The sequence below is a fragment of the Equus caballus genome, chromosome 22 (assembly GCF_041296265.1).
Source record: "Equus caballus isolate H_3958 breed thoroughbred chromosome 22, TB-T2T, whole genome shotgun sequence".
Taxonomy (NCBI): Eukaryota; Metazoa; Chordata; class Mammalia; order Perissodactyla; family Equidae; genus Equus; species Equus caballus.
This window is the reverse complement of record NC_091705.1, coordinates 50,698,586-50,718,408: the sequence shown is the minus strand read 5'-3', so window position 1 is coordinate 50,718,408 and position 19,823 is coordinate 50,698,586. Positions and strand designations below refer to the sequence as shown.

General features: G+C 44.6%; 1 protein-coding gene across 7 annotated transcripts in view; it reads right to left on the bottom strand.

Moving 5' to 3' along the window:
* DNAJC5 (DnaJ heat shock protein family (Hsp40) member C5) overlaps positions 1-19,823 on the bottom strand; it is a 39,238-nt gene that overhangs the window by 4,628 nt on the left and 14,787 nt on the right. For 2 of the 7 annotated variants that reach the window (XR_011431111.1, XM_070248005.1), the window contains exons 2-4: positions 14,927-14,962; positions 2,041-2,158; positions 1,000-1,213 (exon numbers count right to left, since the gene is read on the bottom strand). Coding sequence is in view for 4 of the 7 variants with exons in the window: in XM_070248005.1 (XP_070104106.1) it covers positions 1,000-1,213; positions 2,041-2,147 (321 nt within the window). In the remaining 3 variants the exon portion in view is untranslated. Of the gene's footprint in view, positions 1-999; positions 1,214-2,040; positions 2,159-9,166; positions 9,275-13,554; positions 13,717-14,926; positions 14,963-19,823 lie in introns of those variants that run through there. The other 5 variants (XR_002803004.2, XM_023626977.2, XM_070248006.1 and 2 more) reach the window with 4 other exon arrangements.

Below are 19,823 nucleotides of genomic sequence, written 5' to 3'. Positions count from 1 at the left end.
ACTTAAAACGGGAAGACAGGAGAGACAGAAAGAGATCAGTGGCTTAAAGAAAGGTAATTTTGAAGGTGGGAATGAGGGCTGACTAGTAAACAGCAAAGATGGGCTGCCCACACACGGCTCAGAGCCAAGGAATTAGTCACATGCTCTGACCTTACATGTGACAGAAGCTTTGAACGAATCAAGGAGAAGAAACATTAAAAAATCAAACAACTGAATGACATGTCCAAAGTTTCTTAAGTTAGAATTCAAACAAGTCTTCCCTAATAACAAAAAAGACCTATCCACAGCATGATGAAAAAGTGTGTTTCCTCTCTCTTTTTAAGAATGCACAGTGATTCATGAAAGAAAATATGTTGCTGCCACTGGCTCCACACTGATCTTGCTCTGTGCACCCTGGCTCGCTGCAGGCGGGCTGCAAGCTAGCTACAAACAGCAGGCAACGGAAACTTTTCCCCATATTCACAGGGATGAGGAAAGACTGCCCTATGCCAAAACCATTTCTCAGGAGTGCAGGGGATCTGAGAAACGCGCGGACGCTGTGAGGTCTGAAACCATTTCTCAGGAATGCAGGGGATCTGAGAAACGCGCGGACGCTGTGAGGTCTGAAACCATTTCTCAGGAGTGCAGGGGATCTGAGAAACGCGCGGACACTGTGAGGTCTGAAACCATTTCTCAAGAGTGCAGGGGATCTGGGAAGCACGCGGACTCTGTGAGGTCTGAAACCATTTCTCAGGAGTGCAGGGGGTCTGAGAAACGCGCGGACGCTGTGAGGTCTGAAACCATTTCTCAGGAGTGCAGGGGATCTGAGAAACGCGCGGACGCTGTGAGGTCTGAAACCATTTCTCAGGAGTGCAGGGGGTCTGGGAAGCGCGCGGACGCTGTGAGGTCTGAAACCATTTCTCAGGAGTGCAGGGGATCTGGGAAGCGCGTGGACGCTGTGAGGCCTGCAGCCTGCCGGCGCGAGCCCGTCTCCGCTGCCGTCGAGCCGGCGGCCCTCACCTTGGCCCACCAACTGGACAGCACGAAGTAGGTGTTCACGTTCTCCTCCCCGAACTGCTCGGCCACGTAGAGCCCGAGCGAGCCGTACTTGTCGTAGATGTTCCTTTTTGTGGCGTCCGTCAGGATGGCGTGGGCGTTGTTGATCTCCTTAAACTTGTCTGCGGCCTCCGGGTTATCGGGGTTCTTATCAGGGTGGTATTTCAAGGCAAGTTTCCTGCAAACCAAAGCCATTTCCTGGTCTCGTGTCTCACCTTCACCACCGATGCAGGGCACAGAGGGAGAGATGCTGACCCATTTACCACCTCGCTTCCAACTTTCCTCCGAATTCAAGAACGTCAGGGTCAGGAGAAACGTACAGCCACTTCAGGGTGAGCCTCCCAGCCCCGCCCATCCACAGACAAGAGTCCCAAGGGGAGAGCTGGCCTGGCGGAGGGGCCGGCTTGTGCACAGCCTGCAAGGGCCCACTCCCGGTGACCATCACAGCACAACAGCAACCCTACCGCTGACCTCTAGCGGCCTAGTGGCCGAACTGCACGTGTGGCAGATGTGGTGAGCCAGGAGGGCGTGATGAAGGCATTTAATATTCGTGAAATAATTCTACTATGCTAAGAGCACACAAGACCACTCGAAGTGTCTGGATTAATGACAACATCTGTCTCTTACCGCTTACTCAAGACACTGTACGTAAGGGTTAAGGCCTTCGAGGTCAAGCAGAAGGCTAGAGCAGGGCGAGGACATGCTGCCGTCACTGTGTCAACGGCGTCCTGAGCCCCTTGCTCGGCAGGCTCAGACCTGCTTCCCTGTGAACTGTCTGCTCCAGAGCCAGCAGTTCGTGTTATCTCCAAAGTGCTGTTTTTTGTTGCCAAGAAAACACTAATATAACAATTTTAAGCTATAAGGGGACACACTACCCATACAAAGATGCAATGGAACTGTGACAGTTAAATACAGACTTGGCCAGGAAAACCCACATGCAGTGGTTCTTGGTAAATGCAGATCAAACCACACAGGTGCCAGAGTCCTGGGAGTCTGGCCTCTTACCGATAGGACTTTTTAATGTCATCCGAGGTTGCATTCTTGTCCAGCCCGAGAACATGGTACAGTGATTCTCCAGAGGTAGAGAGTGAGCGCTGTCTCTGATCTGCCATGGTAGGCTAATCTACAAGAAAATGCAAAGAAAACACAAAAAGTACAGATAAAAACTCCAAGCGCAGGGGCCGGCCCCATGGCCGAGTGGTTAGGTTCACATGCTCCACTTCAGTGGCCCAGGGTTTCACCGGTTGGAATCCTGGGCGCGGACATGGCACCACTCAACAGGCCATGCTGAGGGGGCATCCCACACGCCACAACTAGAAGGACCCACAACTAAAAATACACAACTCTGTACTGGGGAGATTTGGGGAGAAAAAGGAAAAATAAAATCTTAAAATCAAACAAAACAAAGCGCAGAGCTGACAGACTTTACTCCGTATGACTATTTTAAGCAAAAAATCACAAACTATTCCTGGGGGTCATAATGCCACAGAAAGAACACACTCAGCTATAGCAGAAAGGAGGGTGGAGTGGCCCCACAACGGGGGCAAAGGGCAAAGCCTCTAATTGAGTGTGGAGTGCTACAATGTCGCTACTCTAAGTAGACTGTAAAAAATTATGTTTACTGTAATCCCTAGAGCCACCTCTAAGTTAAAAAGTGAAAAGAAAAAGGAAAAGGAAACTCTTTGGACTAAAACCTCCAATTAAAGGAAGAGACTGTCCGAACGGATAAAAGTGCAGGACCCAAGAGCCTCAAAACCCACGGAGCCAGCACTGACAGGATTTAGGGAGAGGCAGACAGCTCCACAGAGACAGACCTTCAACTCCCCTTTCAGCAACCGATAGGAGAGACAAAACACCAGGAAACACAGTGATGATCTAAATAACGCTGTCAGTCACCACAGCCCAAGCAGCCTTTGTGCGACCCCGAGACCTGTGAGCACACGCTGTTCAAAGTCACCACGACACACACATGCTGGGCCTAAAACAAGTTCCAATCCCTCTCAATGGACCGCAGCCATACACAGTACGTTCCCTGACCTTAAGAGAATTAGAAACCCAGCAGTAAGTACCTAGAGAAACCTCAAGTATTTAATATTAAACAATACACTTCTAAATAACACGTAGCTCAGAGGAAAGTCACAAGGGAAATTAGAGAATATTTTGAATTAAATAATAACAAAATACAACACATTAATCAAGACCTAAGGTCCAAACCTCATGAAACTAGAAAACAACAAAGCCAAAAGAAACGGAAGGAAGGAAATAATACAGAGCAGAAAGCAACAGAATAGAAAACAGATAAACAATAGAAAAATTTAACAAAGCCAAAAGTTGGCTCTTTGAAAACAACAACAAAATTGATAAACAGGCCAGACTGATGAAGAAAGAAAGAAACAAACGAATCAGCCACATGAGGGATAAAAGAAAGAAGGGTTATCACTACAGACCCTACAGGTGTGAAAAGATAAAAAGAGAAGGTCACAGATAATTTTATCCCAAGAAATTAGATGACATGGACAGATGCTTTGAAAATTACAATTTACTAAAATTAACACAGGATCAAACAGAAAATCTGAATAGCCCTATATCCATTAATACAATTGAATCTGTAATAGAAAACTTTTCCAAAGACAATTCCAGGCCCAGATGGTTTTTCTACCAAATATTCAAGGAAGAAATGACATCAATCTTAGACAAACTTTTCCAAAAACAGAGGAGGGGCCTCTTCCCAACTTGTTTTGGAGGCCAGCACGACCCTGCCACCCAAACCTGACAAAGACATTACCAAAAAATCCTTCACAAACACAGATGCAAAAATCCTTAGCAAAACACTAGCAAACTGAATCCAACAATATACAAAAACTTATATACCTCATGTTCAAGTAGAAATTATGCCAGGAATGCAAGCTTGAGTTAACATTTCAAAATAAATCAATGTAATTCATTAGATTAAGAGGACAAATGAGATAAACCACATGATCATCTCAATAGATTCATAAAAGTATTTGGTAAAATTCAACACCAATTCATGATTTTAAAAACTGTCGGCATATTGAGAACAGAAGGGAACTTCCTCAGTCTGATAAAGGACCTGCAAACAAAACCCTACAACCGACATGCTTAGCAGTGAAATACTGAACACTTTTCTCTTAAGATTAAACATGACGAGGATGCCTGCTCTTATATCACTTCTACTCAACACTGTTTTAGGACCCTAAACACTGCAATAAGGAAAAAAATAAATAGAAAGACATAAAACTATCCCCATTCACAGATGACTTGGAAAACCCTAAAGGACCTACAAAAAAATGAGCAGAACTAGATCACAGGATACAAGTTTAATACTGAAAACAATCAACCGTATTTTTATTTTAGAGCAGTAAACAATTGGAAAATCTCATTATACATAAATTTCCTTCTCAGCAGCATCCAAAATTATTTAGGAGTAAAATCTAACAAGACATACAAGACCTCTACAATGACAACTACATATTGCTGAGAGAAATAAAAGGCAATCTAAAAAAATGGACATTTACCATGCTCATAGATTAGAAGACGCAGTATTGTTAAGATGTCAGTTCTCTCCAGATTGATCTATAGATTCGACACAATCTTAACTCTAATCCCAGCAGGCTTTTTTTGTAGAAATTTGCATGGAAATGCAACAGGTTTAGATTAGCCACAGCAACGTTAATAACAGGAACAAAGCTGGAGGATTTATCCAACCTGGTTCTAAGATGTACTGTAAACCTATGCTAATCAAGTCTGCTTGGTACTAGTGAACAGACAGACAGACCCACACTCACAGGCGAGCCACATGACAGGAGGAGATAGTCACATCACATACATCTGAAAAATAACTCATCCACAATCCATAAAGACCCCTCACACAACTCAATTATTAAGACAAATCAAATTTATAAAAATGGACAAAAGATTTGGACATTTCAAAAGACAAGATGGTCAATAGTACACGAAAAGATGCTCAACATCATTAGTCATTTAGAAATGCAAAATAAATGAGACACTACTACACATCTACTAGAACAGCTTACAATGCAAAGACAGACTATTTCACGTGTTGTAAGGACGTGCAGCAACGGACTCCCACCTATGCTGCAAATGGAAACTGGCACAATCCCTTTAGAAAAGTCTGATATACTTGAAAAAGTTAAACATACACTCACCAAATGACCCAGCAATTCTGCTGCTAGGCATGGTACTTACCTACAAGAAATGAAAACATATGTCCACACAAAGACTTACAGACGAAAGTTCATACAGCTATATTCACAATAGCCAAAATTTGGAACCAACTCAAATGTCCACCAACAGGTAAATGGATAACGCAACAATGGGATGCTGCTCAGCACAAAGGGAACGGGGCTGCCAGCACGCGACACGTGGTAACTCTCAAAGCATTTTGCTGAGTGAAGGGGCCAGACCTAAAAGAGAATGTGAGAGTCCCATATATGAAAGTCCAGAAAATGCAGAGTACTCTACAGAAGGCTGATTGACGGCTGCCTGAATGTGGGGCAGGAGGAGATGGATTACGAAGGGGCTCAAGGAAACAGGAAAACTGTTTAGCGCACACCTACCACAAGGTCTGGCTGTTCCACCCCTGGGTGATTATCCAAGAGAAAAGACTGCATATTTTCACATAAAAACCTGTGCACAAATGTTCACAGTGGCTGTGTCTGTAACAGCCCCAAACGGGAATCAACTCAGATGTCCTTCAACTGGATGACTAAAAGACCGTGGTACATATATACTGCGTAACACCACTCAGCAAAAACAAAACCATTGATGCATGTAACAACTCGGATGAATCTCCAGGGAATTACACTGAGCAGATAAAAGCCAATCCCAAAAGCTTACATCCTTTATATAACATTTTTGAAATGGTAAAATGTTAGAAACGGCAGACAGACTGATGGTCACGGGTTAGGGAGGGGAGGGGAGCATGCCTCCACACGGGGTCCACGAGGGGCCCGTGGTACTGGCAACACTCAGGACCTTGATTCTGGCGGTGGAAATACAAACTCACACAGGTGATAAAAATGTAGAGAAGTTGAAACACACACACTTAAGGAAATGTAAAAATGGGGAAATCTGGGTAAGACGGGTGGATCATATCAACATCGGTACCCCAGTCATGATATGAACTACAGATCTACAAAGTATCAACAGGGGGAAACCAGGCAAAGAAAGGTGTTATTTCTTACATTATCTGAATTAAAACTGGAATTAACAGCTAATTGTTGGACCAATTCAAGGCTACCTGGTTGGTTTAGACCATTAAAATAACGTTTAACTAGAGATAACACAGCGTATTGGTACCAGCAGCAAAGGCCAGATCTAAACCAACCAGAAACCATAAAACACTGGAAGGAGAGACTTCAGATGTGATCTCGCCTAATTCCCTCACCTTACAGAAGATCAAAGGGAAGCCCAGAGACATGAAATGGTTTATCAAAATTTACACATAATTAGTAACAGGAGCAGGCCCGGACGCCCGCCTGACTATTTTTTTGAGGAAGATTAGCCCTGAGCTAACTTCTGCTGCCAATCCTCCTCTTTTTGCTGAGGAAGAATGGCCCTGAGCTAACATCTGCTGCCAATCCTCCTCTTTTTGCTGAGGAAGAATGGCCCTGAGCTAATGTCCATGCCCATTTTCCTCTACTTTACATGTGGGATGCCTACCACAGCATGGCTGCCAAGCGGTGCCACGTCCGCACCCGGGATCTGAACTGGCAAACCCCGGGCCGCTGAAGCAGAACATGCGCACTTAACCCCTGAGCCACCGGGCCGGCCCCAAGGCCCCGCCTAACTTTAAACTCAGGGATCGACTGCACTGAGAAACACCTGCTGGCCCACTCCCCACTTAAGGCTGACCACCAAGGAAGAGCTGTGTCATCAGCAACACAAAGGCGCGTGTCTACAGCTGCAGCCACCGCTCAGTTACAAACAGAATCAACTACCTGTCCAGTAAACACCTGCAGTGAGGTTCACAGTGATGCCCCTAAGAGGGGCTTCCGCCATCTCGCCACCATTTCTGCATCTGGCGAAGAGACCAGTGGATGGGCCAAAGCCCAGGAGTCACCCAGCTCCATCACTCACTTGCATCTAGTAACTACCTGGGGTCAACCATCTGAAAAACGAGGGGATGGACACAACTTCTAAACGCATTACTGATCTAACAATCTAGTCTGATTACAGGCTACTACTGAAAAATAAGTTGATGTATTCATAAGCACCAAAACTCAGAAGCAACCAAGATGTCTTCCAGTAGGTGGATGGATAAACGAACTGGGGTACACGCACACAACAGACTATGACTGAGTGGTGAGACAAAATGGGAGATCAAGCCATGAAAAGGCCATACACTGCATGATTCCAAGCATACAGCATTCTGGAAAAGGCACAAGTACGGGGACAGTAAAGAGATCAGTGACTACCAGGGGTTAGGGGAGAGGGAGTGGTGAAAAGGCAGAGCAGAGAGGGCTTTTAGGGGGATGAAACCCTTCTGCAAGATACCACACTGGTGGATGCGTGTCCTTGTACATTTGCCAAAACCCACAGAAGGCGCAACACCAAGATGAAACCTAATGTAAACTATGACTTTAGTTAATAAGGTATCAATACTGGATCATTAAGTGTAACAACATACCACAATACAAGATGTTCATAAGACCGGCAACTGTGGCGTTGGGGGGAAGAACACAGGAACTCTGGACATTCTGCTCAATTTTTCTATAAACCTAAAACAATTCTAAAAAAATAGTCTATCAATTAAAAAATAAAACACAAAAAATAGTTGATGATCCCAGAGGAAAAGGAGCAAACTTTCAAGTTTTGGTATCCTCAGAGATTGAAGGCTATTATTTCTATAAAATTAACATAAGCTGTGGAGGGGGCCAGCATGGTGGTTAAGTTCGTGTACTGCGCTTCAGTAGCCTGGGGTTCACAGGTTTGCATCCTGGGAGTGGAGCTACACACTCATCAAGCCACGCTGTGGCGGTGATCCACATACAAAACATAGAAGAAGACTGGCACAGCTGTTAGCTCAGGAACAATCTTCCTCACCAAAAAAAAAATAAAATAAGCTGCGGAGAAGAAGAAGCACACAAGGATGCGACGGTTCTTGGAAGTCACCACCTGAGCAGCAGAGCTGTAAACCAAGCAGATGGGCACAATAATGCACTGAAAAGGCTGAAGGCCGAAGCACAGAGAAGACACAGTGCAGGACGTATCTTAAGAGAACCAGCACAAAAAAAACAGAACAGATGAAAAAATCTGTTTAGCAGGAATTCAAAAGGCAAAGAATACAGCCAACTGAGACAAAAGTAAATTAGAAACAATAAATAAAACTAGAGCCGAAAGAAAACACACATGTGCAAACACGAGGCCCCATCAAGCCCGAAGGCCACACACAAACATCCTGCTCAAAACCAAGAACCTCCCAAAGCAAAACAACTTCAAATCATAAAGAGAAAAGATTTTCAGCCTAGAATTCTACTACCAACCAAGTTCTGGGTCAAGAGAATACATAAACGCAAAAGTCTAGAAGGACTGCTCATGCACTCTAAATGAAACATGAGGGGCTGCTTCAACAAAATGAGGAAGGAAATCACGAAAGCAGAAACATGTGACTAAAAAGGTGGTATGTGGGCATGCAGCAGCAGAAGGGCAGGCGGCAAGAGCCAAGAGGAGCCACTCACAACCCTGCGGGCGGCAGGCGCTTACACTCCTTCCCGTGCCTAATTACAACACACAATGCAAATGGTAAGATGACTCTCACAATGGAGAGGAGCGTGCAGGTGTGGATGGCCAGAATGTGCCAGGCCCCTCGACTCCCTCCAGGGACCCCTTGACTGCAGGACTGGGTTCCCTCACAGGGCAGTCCAAGGGGCCGCCACTGCCCTTGCCCCCACAGCCTCACGAGGCAGGAGCTACGGCAATGATACCACAGGGGAAGAGAGGGAAGCAGACAGGTGAAGTCAGGATGTGAACCCAAACCGAAGGGCACTGCCTCTTGGCATAGGGACACCAGGAAAGCCACCTTGTCCCCAAGCCTAAGGGATGGTGATGTGTTGCTGAGGGCAGAAAATAAAACAGGTCTCAGAGTCACCTGAGGGATTATGGGTTTCGGAATCAGGATGTGGGGATTCTAAGCCCAGTCCTGGAAGCTCCTTGCCGTGTAACCGGGATGAGCCCCACAGGGCTCAGTCTTCCTCACCTGCGGGGGGAACAAAGACATGAACCTCAGGGCTGGGCTGGCACAGAGCCAGCAGACCATGGGTAAGAAGCAGGCTTTTCACTGATGCTGATCAAGTAGCATGTTCTAGTCCACTCTCCATTACTAAGTATTTTATCCATTTACTCTGTAACAGAAGTACCACAGCATAGTCAGCTTTAACTACTACCCATTAAGTAATTTTTTTGGTCCTCAGGAACTGTTCCAGAAAACACAAATTTAACAAATTATTTTCTATTCTCAGTTACTCAGTGACTGCTAAATAGTTGGTTTCTAGACCCCATCCACAGCAAAATATCAATAATTAATACTTTTACGTCTGTTCTTTAAAAGTAATTGACTATATCTAAGTTACTACTAGATGTCTTAGACATAGTCAATTACTTACATTAAGTAGTCAGCTACTTAATGTGACTGAAGAGAATTTGCATTTTAACTTTTGCATTTTAAATTATGACTCAGGGGCAGGCCCCTCGGCTCAGTGGTTAAGTTTTCGCGCTACGCTGCAGCAGCCCAGGGTCTCACCGGTGTGGATCCTGGGCGCAGACACGGCACCGCTCGTCAGGCTATGCTGAGGTGGTGTCCCACATGCCACAACTAGAAGGACCCACAGCTTAAAAAATATACAATTATATACTGGGGGGATTTGGGGAGAAAAAGCAGGGGAAAAAAAAGAAGATTGGCAACAGTTGCTAGCTCAGGTGCCAATCTTAAAAAAAAAATTGATTCAAACCACTTGAAGTCAGTGAGTGTGCAAGACAGCACAGACATCACTGCAGCGAATGCCAAAACTTCCTCATCTCAGATAGAGCCAGCCTGAGAAAAATCAATAGACACCTGGTTTAGCTACTAGGTAAGCTGATCATTTTGGTTCATTATCTGCTTCTTAACAGGTACAGACCATAGACTTTAAAACTTTAGAATTAATTTTCCTAGTTTCAACGAATTGCCAGTAACTATATCCAAACTTTAAAGGCTATTTTTTACTTTTTATTGAGATGATAGTTTACAACCTCGTGAAATCTCAGTTGCACATTATTGTTTGTCAGTGGTGTTGTAGGTGCACCACTTCACCCTTTGTGCCCACGCCCCACCACCCCTTCCCCCTGGTAACCACTAATCTGTTCTCTTTGTCTACATGTTTAACTTCCACATATGAGTGGAGTCATACAGAGATTGTCTTTCTCTACCTGGCTTATTTCACTTAACATAATACCCTCAAGGTCCATCCATGTTGTTGTGAATGGGACGATTTTATCCTTTAAAGGCTAATTTTGATAAACAAAAACACATCTCCTCAAACCAGAGATTAAAAAACAAAGTTATGTATCCTGAGCCATTTGTGACTAGCAGTGTTCTCTTTCTTGTAACTCCAGGAGCATCAATCTGTAATACTTAGCACCAGAACATTAGCAGAATAATATCTGTACATTTCTGACCCAATAATGCTATAATCAGGTTAAGTTCTCCACAGACAGAGGAACAGACTAATGTTCACATGGATGCGAGAACTTACGGAACAAGGAGCTTCTAGAAAAAAGCACTTGGTGACAAAGTCCAGCCAGGGGAGACAAAACACAGAGAAGGTGGTCAGAAATGGAGACCAGGGCAGCAGGTCTGCAGCAGGCATCGCACCCGCAGAAATCCAAGAAAGAGACTCAAAGTGGTGGGAGCCATGGCGATAAATTCGATATAAACATCACAAACCTAAAATGACAGTCAGGAGGCAAGTGGGGAAAGTGTGTGGAGTTCTGCATCGGCCCCCGCAGGGGTACAAACCCTGGTGCCACGGACGGCATCCGTCCTTAAGGGCGTGAGTTTGCTTGTGGTGCGGGAGCAGCAACTCCACGAGTATGATGTCTATTTTCTGTTTGCCAAATTCAAGGAAAAGTGAAACAAATGCTTTTTTATTTAAAAGACTTTGCAAATATCTTTGAAAGGTAAGTATCTGGTAATCTGGTTGTTTCTGGAAAGAACTAGGGAGCAGAGGTTAAAAGACTTATTCTTTGTTGTATACCATTTCTTTACCTATTTCTATACCATCACTTGATTTTTTAATTTAATTTAATTTAATTTAATTTGGTGAGGAAGATTGGCCCTGAGCTAAGATTCATGCCGATCTTCCTCTATTTTATATGTGGGTTGCCACCACAGCATGGCTTGCCAAGCTATGTGTAGGTCTGAGCCCAGAATCTGAGCCCATGAAATGAGGCCACTGAAGCGGAGTGAGCAAACTTAACCACTACACCATGGGGTCAGCCCCCACTTGACGTTTTTCATCATATTCTTCTCCATGCTTTTCTGTATTATTTGAATTTTTTATAAACTTATGTATCATTTTTATAAAAACTACAAAGTTGCCATTCTAAGAGAATGGGCAGCCACAAGGCCTCGCCTAACAGTGCTTCCAGGTGTGTCTGCCTGTCCTAGAAGGCTACTTCTTACGAGCTTTACTAAGCACCTGTCTGTGACGTCAGTGGCTGGGCTGTAAGGGGTACTGAGAACCCCAGTCCACCTAGCGAACAATGTCCCCTTAACCCCAGGGGTCTGGAGCTCACCCCCACGTGCTCACTTCCCTCTTGCAATCAGAGAATCTCCAAAAACAGTCCCGACAGAGCCCTTGTCATCAGAGCTCAAGAGAAAGCTGTTTATTTGGGGTCTGTTTTGGCCACTCGCCAATCAAAGGGACCTAGATGGAGGGTCCAGTCAACCAGGGTCTAGTCAACCCCAAATTTTCCTAAGAACCAGCAAACATCCTAACGTGGACTCCCTCCCAATCCAATTTCAAATCATTCGGAGTTTTCTGACGTCACAGTGAGAGTGAGACACAAACCTTCCTTACACTTTAATGAAATAACTGACAGCCCAGTGATGACCTGCACAGCTCAAGCCTAATTTAATTACATCAAAGTTAAACACCAGAGAAGAGCAAGCTGGGTACACAACCTCTGCCACTTAGGCTTCCTTCGGTGCTGTGCCTCAAAGGATTATTTACTCCAGAGCAGGGGCTGGCAAGCTTGTCTGCGAAGGGCAAGACAGTAAACTTCTCAGTCTTACAGGCCGTCTGGTCCCCACCGCCAGGTTCCCCATTCTCAGCTCTGCATGTGAAGCACAGAGGCACACAACATGTAAAGAACGGGCACGCTGGGCTCCAGTGAGGCCTGGCCTAACCCCAGAACTGGGCAGAACCTCTGCCTCAAGGCCAAGTAACGGCTCTCTCGTGAGTTATTTAAGGGAAGTTGGGGAGTTAGGTCTTGCAGACGGTCACCTATGTTCACGTACTGTGGACAACCGTAAGCTGAGTTACTGTGACACTTTCTTAGTCCTCAAAGCTAACTTTGCACAAATACAAAACAAAGATGCAGGCACACACCGTGACTAAGGAAATGTCTTGAATACACATTTTCAATCAATCAAGACGGCAAAATTCAAAGAAATCTGTTGCAACACAAAGCAATTAGGCCAGACAGTAGCAAGAGTGCCCACTTGTTTACATAAAACCCCTGGGAAATCTGTGAGAGAGAATGGCAGTTTTAACAGAAATCACGCCAGAGTGCTCAATGTTATCCCTCATTAGTTCATGCTCCTTACTTTCAAGATTTTATTTTTCCTTCTTGTCCCCAAAGCCCCCGGGTACATAGTTGTATATATTTTTAGTTATGGGTCCTTCTAGTTGTGGCATGTGGGATGCCACCTCAGCATGGCTTGATGAGCGGTGCCATGTCCGCGCCCAGGATCCGAACTGGCGAAACCCTGGGCCGCCAAAGCGGAGCGAGTGAACTTAACCACTCGAGCCAGGGGCCGGCCCCAATTCTCCTTACATAACAATTTACGCACTATTTTCTCTGGCAACATACCTGGAAACAAGCATGCAGCAAGGGAGAAAATTTGAATCAGAAGACAAATTCACAGGTCAGGAAACAGATGCTACTGCAAAGCAGCAGTTGCTCTGACACTGTGTGAGAAGGGCCTTGGCGAGCACAGCACCTTCTGCCGGGAGCTGTGACCTGCTGCGTCACCGGCCAGGCCTCCGGGTCCTCAACACACTGCTTGGGACACCCACGCTGCTAGACGTTTGGACGGGCAGAGGAAGGGTACTTCAAACAATAAACCACTGGAGACCACGACAGCTCACACAACAGACATGCTGACCCTCCCAATCACAAAGCCTCAACATATCCTGGGGGTTTTCCAACTGGAATTTTAATTAAACTTATTAAATTATGTAATATGGAACAACTACCCTTGTAATATTTTCATACCAAAGAACATAAAAACGAGATCCCCTAGTCTGCATACGCTTCTCCAGCAGAGAGGGCACTGATGGCTTCAGGGACAAAGTGCTCCTGAGGAGGACGCCCTGCCAGTCTGTCCACTACCGCCAACAGCTGTGCATCACGACCAGCGACAGTGCAAGACCACACCTAAGGAATAAGAGGACTTTCATGGAGTTTGCTAGGGCTTCAGTGCCTCTCACTCCGTTCAAGAGACACAAGTTTGTCTCATGCAGCATTTACCATTCTTCACGATCACTTATGCAAAAAATATTTACTGAGCCCTGCCACATGCCAGGTGCTGGGAACACCTTTATGAGCAGGGGACATGACCCTATGCTAGGGAGGGAGTTTAATGAACGCAGACACCTGAAATCAGTGTGAACACAGTTCACAGTCTTATAGGAATAAGCAAGACAGGGAGCTTATGTTTTAGGATCATTCTGGTTGCAAGATATAGAATTAATATGAAGAAAACCATGCCTAGGCACATCACAGTCAAACTGCAGAAAACCAAAGATCAAGAGAGAATCTGGAAACTGTCTGTGAGAACTGACATGTTACCTAGGGAGCAATCACGTGAACTGCACCCTTCTCATTAGAGACCACGGAAACCAGAAGGCAGTGGGGCACATCTTTAAAGTGCTGAAAGAAAAAACCTGTCAAACCAGAATTCTATTTCAAGCAAAAAAACAAAGATGAAATAAAGGCATTTTCACATAACAGACACACAGAGACCAAGAGAACCCAGCACAGAGACCTAAACTAAAGACACGCCAAAGACAGTCATTTGGGCTGAAGGGAGACCACCCAGGCAGGGGCTGGAATCTTCAGGAGGGAACGAAGGCCCTTAGAAATGCGAGCTGTTGAGGTAAAAGACACTTTTTTCCTTGTTTTTAAAAATACAGAGGACTGTTGAAAGCAAAAAGGCTGTGGGTTCATAATGTGGGTAAGACATAACACATAGGACATCTACGCCTAGCGGAGAAGGGGGAGGAGGAACTCGCCTACGTGGCTTCAGTGGAGTGCGAGCGGAGAAGAGCAGCCACCACACGGCAACAGAGGGCCCGCCGGTCTGTGGTCTATTCTACACGGGACACTGCTCACCAATAAAAAGGTGACACACTGACACAAGCAGTGAAAGAGACGAACCGTACAGCTTGGGTTAAGCAAGTAAGCTAGATACAAAATGACTCCATTTACACAAAGGTTAAGAACAGGAAAAACAATGAATTGTGACATAAATCAGAAAGTGATCGTTTAAAGGCAGTGAAGGGAATCTTCCAGGGTGACAGAAATATTCTATAACTGCAATAGTGATCTCACAAGTGTGCATACACCAAATCTCACTGAAACTTACACAGTTAAGATCTGTGCACTTCACCATCAATTTCACCTGCATTCAAAAAAGAAAGCAGCTGTTGTAATTAAGGTTATTTGTTCGCAAAGCAAATTAGATACTAGAGAAAATCAAATGAAACATAAAATCCTCCAATCTTCTAGAACAGGCTGCCTATTTTTACAAACTTTCACTGGGACACAGTCATACCCCTTTACCCCTGTAAGTCAGTGGCTGCTCTCAACAGATACCGTATAACCATAACGCCTAAAATACTCACTGTCTGGCCCTTTAAGAAAAAAAGTAGCTGCTATAAACATTCTTCAAATTGGTATTTTATATTTAGAGTCGAAGATGAAATAAATGCTGTCCAAGCACAGAAATTATTAAATTTAAATTTCGACACCGTTTTCATACACGTTTCAAAAGTGAGCATTCTAGTCAGAAACTAAGCATTGCCAGGCAACACGCATCTCTAAAAGTTTCAGGCTCAGGTAGGACACAGTCTTATAACCAAAAGACACACTGCAAATGGAGGGGTCTTATTTCATACTTCGTATACGTGACATTGGCAAATGCAGCCAGGAGGCTACTGGCAAACAGCAAGGTTTGATCAGAGGTCAGAAGAGAGAAAACAGTTAAGCAGAGAAAGAAGGAATGAAGTTTTCTGGGGTTTTTTAATCATTAAAATCAACTTTTGAAAAAAGTTATTGTCTTAATACTTTATTTCCCTAATTTTCTATAATGAGCAGGTATACTTCAATGATAGAAGAAACAAACATTTTTCCAATACAGGAAAAGAGATCATCTTAAAAATGTTAGCCTACAAGTGATAAACTGAAGAAAGAATACTCAGTATGCACCTGGTTATGTTCCAGTTTCCTTGTCGCCTGCCTCCTGCTCCCTCTTCTTTCCTTCCACTTCCCCAGCACCTGCATCACGGGCTCCAAGTTCAAGGCCATAAACAGGCCCACAGAAGGGTCACGGGGAAACCAGGCATACCCGCCACCAGCCTGGAGGTCCTGTGATATCCCAGCTTTGCTAAGCTGGTGACTAGTCTTCAACTGGGTCTAATCCTTTCAGATGTCTTTATATTTCCTTGGGGTGATGAATTCAGGAGTTTACCACCTGGTGTTTGAAGTAGCACCTCACCATTTTGTTTATCCTAAAGCTGTTTTAATTAAATTTCAAAGGCACTCCTGAGACCCACGTTGAGATCTGGAGAGCAGCTGCATCCACCTGAGTATCATGTGCTGTGGCTCACAAACGGCCGCCACAGGGTCACTCCCAGGCTTCCTTCCAGGAAGGTTAAGTACCTTTAGGTGTTATCTTCTTCAGTAACATCCTATCTTTTCTTTTTTGAGGTAACACTGGTTTAAAATATGATATAGGGGCCAGCCCCATGGCTGAGTGGTTAAGTTCGCGCTCTGCTTCAGCGGCCCAGGATTTCACCAGTTGAAATACTGGGCGCGGACATGGCACCACTCATCAAGCCATGCTGAGGTGGTGTCCCACATGCCACAACTAGAAGGACCCCACAACTAAAAAAATACACAACTATGTACCTGGGGGCTTTGGGAAGAAAAAGGAAAAATAAAATCTTCCAAAAAAATTAATAAAATATGCTATGAATTTCAGGTGTACATCATTATATTTCAATTTCTGTGTAGATTATATCATGTTCACCACCCAAAGGCTAATTACCATCCATCACCACACACACGGGCCTAGACACCCCCTCCACCCTCCTCGCTTCAACTCTGGTAACCACCAATCCAATCTCTGTGTCTATGTGTGTGTTTGTAGTTGTTTTTACCTTCCACTTATGAGTGAGATCATACAGTATCTGACTTTCTCTGACTTATTTCACTTCGCCCAATACCCTCAAGGTCCATCCATGTTGCTGCAAATGGCGAGAGTTCATCTTTTTAAGGCTGAGTAGTATTCCATTGTGTATATATACCACATCTTCTTTATCCATTCATCCCTTGATGGGCACCTAGGTTGCTTCCAAGTCTTGGCTATTGTGAATAAGGCTGCGATGAACATAGGGGTGCATGTATCTACATATTTGTGTTTTCATGTTCTTTGGATAAATACCCAGCAGTGGAATAGCTGGATCGTATGGTGGATCTATTCTTAATTTTTTTTTTTTTTTTTAAAGATTTTATTTTTTTCTTTTTCTCCCCAAAGCCCCCGGTACATAGTTGTATATTCTTCGTTGTCGGTTCTTCTAGTTGTGGTATGTGGGATGCTGCCTCAGCGTGGTTTGATGAGCAGTGCCATGTCCGCGCCCAGGATTTGAACCAACGAAACACTGGGCTGCCTGCAGCGGAGCGCGCGAACTTAACCACTCGGCCACGGGGCCAGGCCCTCTATTCTTAATTTTTTGAGGAATCTCCACTCTGTTTTCCATAGTGGTTGCACCAGTTTGCACTCCCACCAGCAGTGTATGAGAGTTCCCTTTTCTCCATATCCTCTCCAACATTTCTTATTTCTTGTCTTGTTAATTATAGCCATTCTGACGGGCATGAGGTGATACCTCACTGTAGTTTTGATTTGCATCTCCCTAATAATTAGTGATACCGAACATCTTTTCTTGTGCCTGTCGTCTATCTGTCTATCTTCTTTGGAAAAATGTCTGTTCAGATCTTTTAATCTTTTTTAAATTGGGTTGTTAATTTTTTTGTTGCTGAGATGTATGAGTTCTTTATATATTTTGGATACAAACGCCTTACCACATATATGGTTTGCAAATATCTTCTCCCAAATATTAGGTTGTCTTTTCGTTTTGTTGATGGTTTCCTCTGCTGTGCAGAAGCCTTTTAGTCTGATGCAGTCCCATCTGTTTATTTTTTCTATTGTTTCCCTTGCCTGGTCAGGCATGCTATTTAAAAATATGCTGCTAAGGGGCCAGCCTGGTGGTGCAGTGGTGAAGTTTGCACATTCTGCTTCTCAGCAGCCCAGGGTTTGCCAGTTCGGATCCCAGGTGTGGACGTGGCACTGCTTGGCAAAAGCCATGCTGTGGTAGGTGTCCCACGTACAAAGCAGAGGAAGATCAGCATGGATGTGAGCTCAGGGCCAGTCTTCCTCAGCAAAAAGAGGAGGATTGGCAGTAGTTAGCTCAGGGCTAATCTTCTTCTTCCTCAAAAAATGCTGCTAAGATAGATGTCGAAGAGCGTACTGCCTGTCTTCTTCTAGGAGTTTTATGGTTTCAGGTCTTACCTTCAAGTCTTTACTCCATTCTGAGTTAATCTTTGTGCATGGTATGAGATAATGCTCTACTTTCACTCTTTTGTATGTGGCTGTCCAGTTTTCCCAGCACCATTTATTGAAGAGACTTTCCTTTCTCCATTGTATGTTCTTGGCTCCCTTGTCGAAAATTAGCTATTCATAGATGTGTGGGTTTATTTCTGGTCTCTCAATTCTGTTCCATTGATCTTTTTGTCTGTTTTTATGCCAGTACCACATTGTTTTGATTACTACAGCTTTGTAGTATATTTTGAAATCGGGGAGTGTGATGCCTCCAGCTTTGTTCTTTTTTCTCAGGATTCCTTTGGCTATTCGGGAGCTTTTGTTGTTCCACATAAATTTTAGGATTCTTTCTTCTATTTCTGTGAAAAATGTCATTGGAACTTTGATAGGGATTACACTGAATCTGTAGACTGCTTTAGGGAGCATCGACATTTTAACTATGAGTAACATTGTATCTTGAAAAATTTTGCGAATCTGTAGTGTATCCTGGTGGGAGCTGCTAGAAAGAGCGCCAGGCCCTTCTGCACCGCTAGCCAGACAAGACCACACACAGCAGGGGCAACCAGCTCGCCAAGCACAAGAGGAAGGGATCGGGTAAGATGGAGGGTTTCCTGGAAGACACACGGTCTGCCCTCCCTCAGTGCTGCCAGATTCTGCTCCCATCACCACCCTACTCAGGTCCTTCCCCGACACCCCAGTGGCTGTAGCATCAAATCCCAGCTCCTTGGCCTGCCCTACAAGGCCCTTGTGGACGCAGGCCCTGTCCGCCACTAGCCTCTTCCCACAGCTACGCCCACTGGGCCTCATGGCCTGACACTGGGACCGCTTGCTCCCGAAAAGGCAGTGCTGTCACACACAAGAACTGAGTCTCTCCTGCTATGTGGAGAGCTCCTAGTTAGACCTCTGAACCCTGGAGACACATCTCTGGCCCCGGGATACCTCTCCTGGCACTCACTCCATGCAGAGAGAGCAGAGCCTGGCATGTTCTGTGGAGTTGTCCTGGGCCTTGAGCCATGTGTTTGTGTCACTCATTTGTTCAACAAATGTTTATGAAGCACCCGCCACATGCCACGCTCTGATCTCAAAGCTGGGGATTTAGCAGCAAACAAAATGAACAAAACAGGCAAAAATTCCTGTCCTCTTGGGCCACATCTATGCTCTCTAGAAGACAAAAATCTTCAGGGAAAAGAGCTGTGCACTCTAACTCCTGCATTTCTAGGTGTAATTGCAGCATGCACTGTTTTAGAGTTGCTGCTGAATTCAACCTACTACTGGGGGAAAACTCAGATGCCAACTTTGGAAGGACAGATTTGAAAATATTTAAAAGGAAGACTATTTTTGTTCTATTTAATTATTTTATTATGTAATTTTATTATGTAATACTTGATACACAGAAACGGATATATGAAAAACATAAGTTATGCTGCATAGCGATAAAATAAACACCACGATCTCATCCTTCAATTTACTTTTACTTAAAATTTTTTAATTTTTCCTTCTTCTCCCCAAATCCCCCCGGTACATAGTTGTATATTTTTAGTTGAGGGTCCTTCTAGTTGTGGCATGTGGGATGCCGCCTCAAAATGGCTTGATGAGTGGTGCTAGGTCCACACCCAGGATCTGAACCGGCGAAACCCTGGGTCTTAGAAGTAAGAGTGTCGAA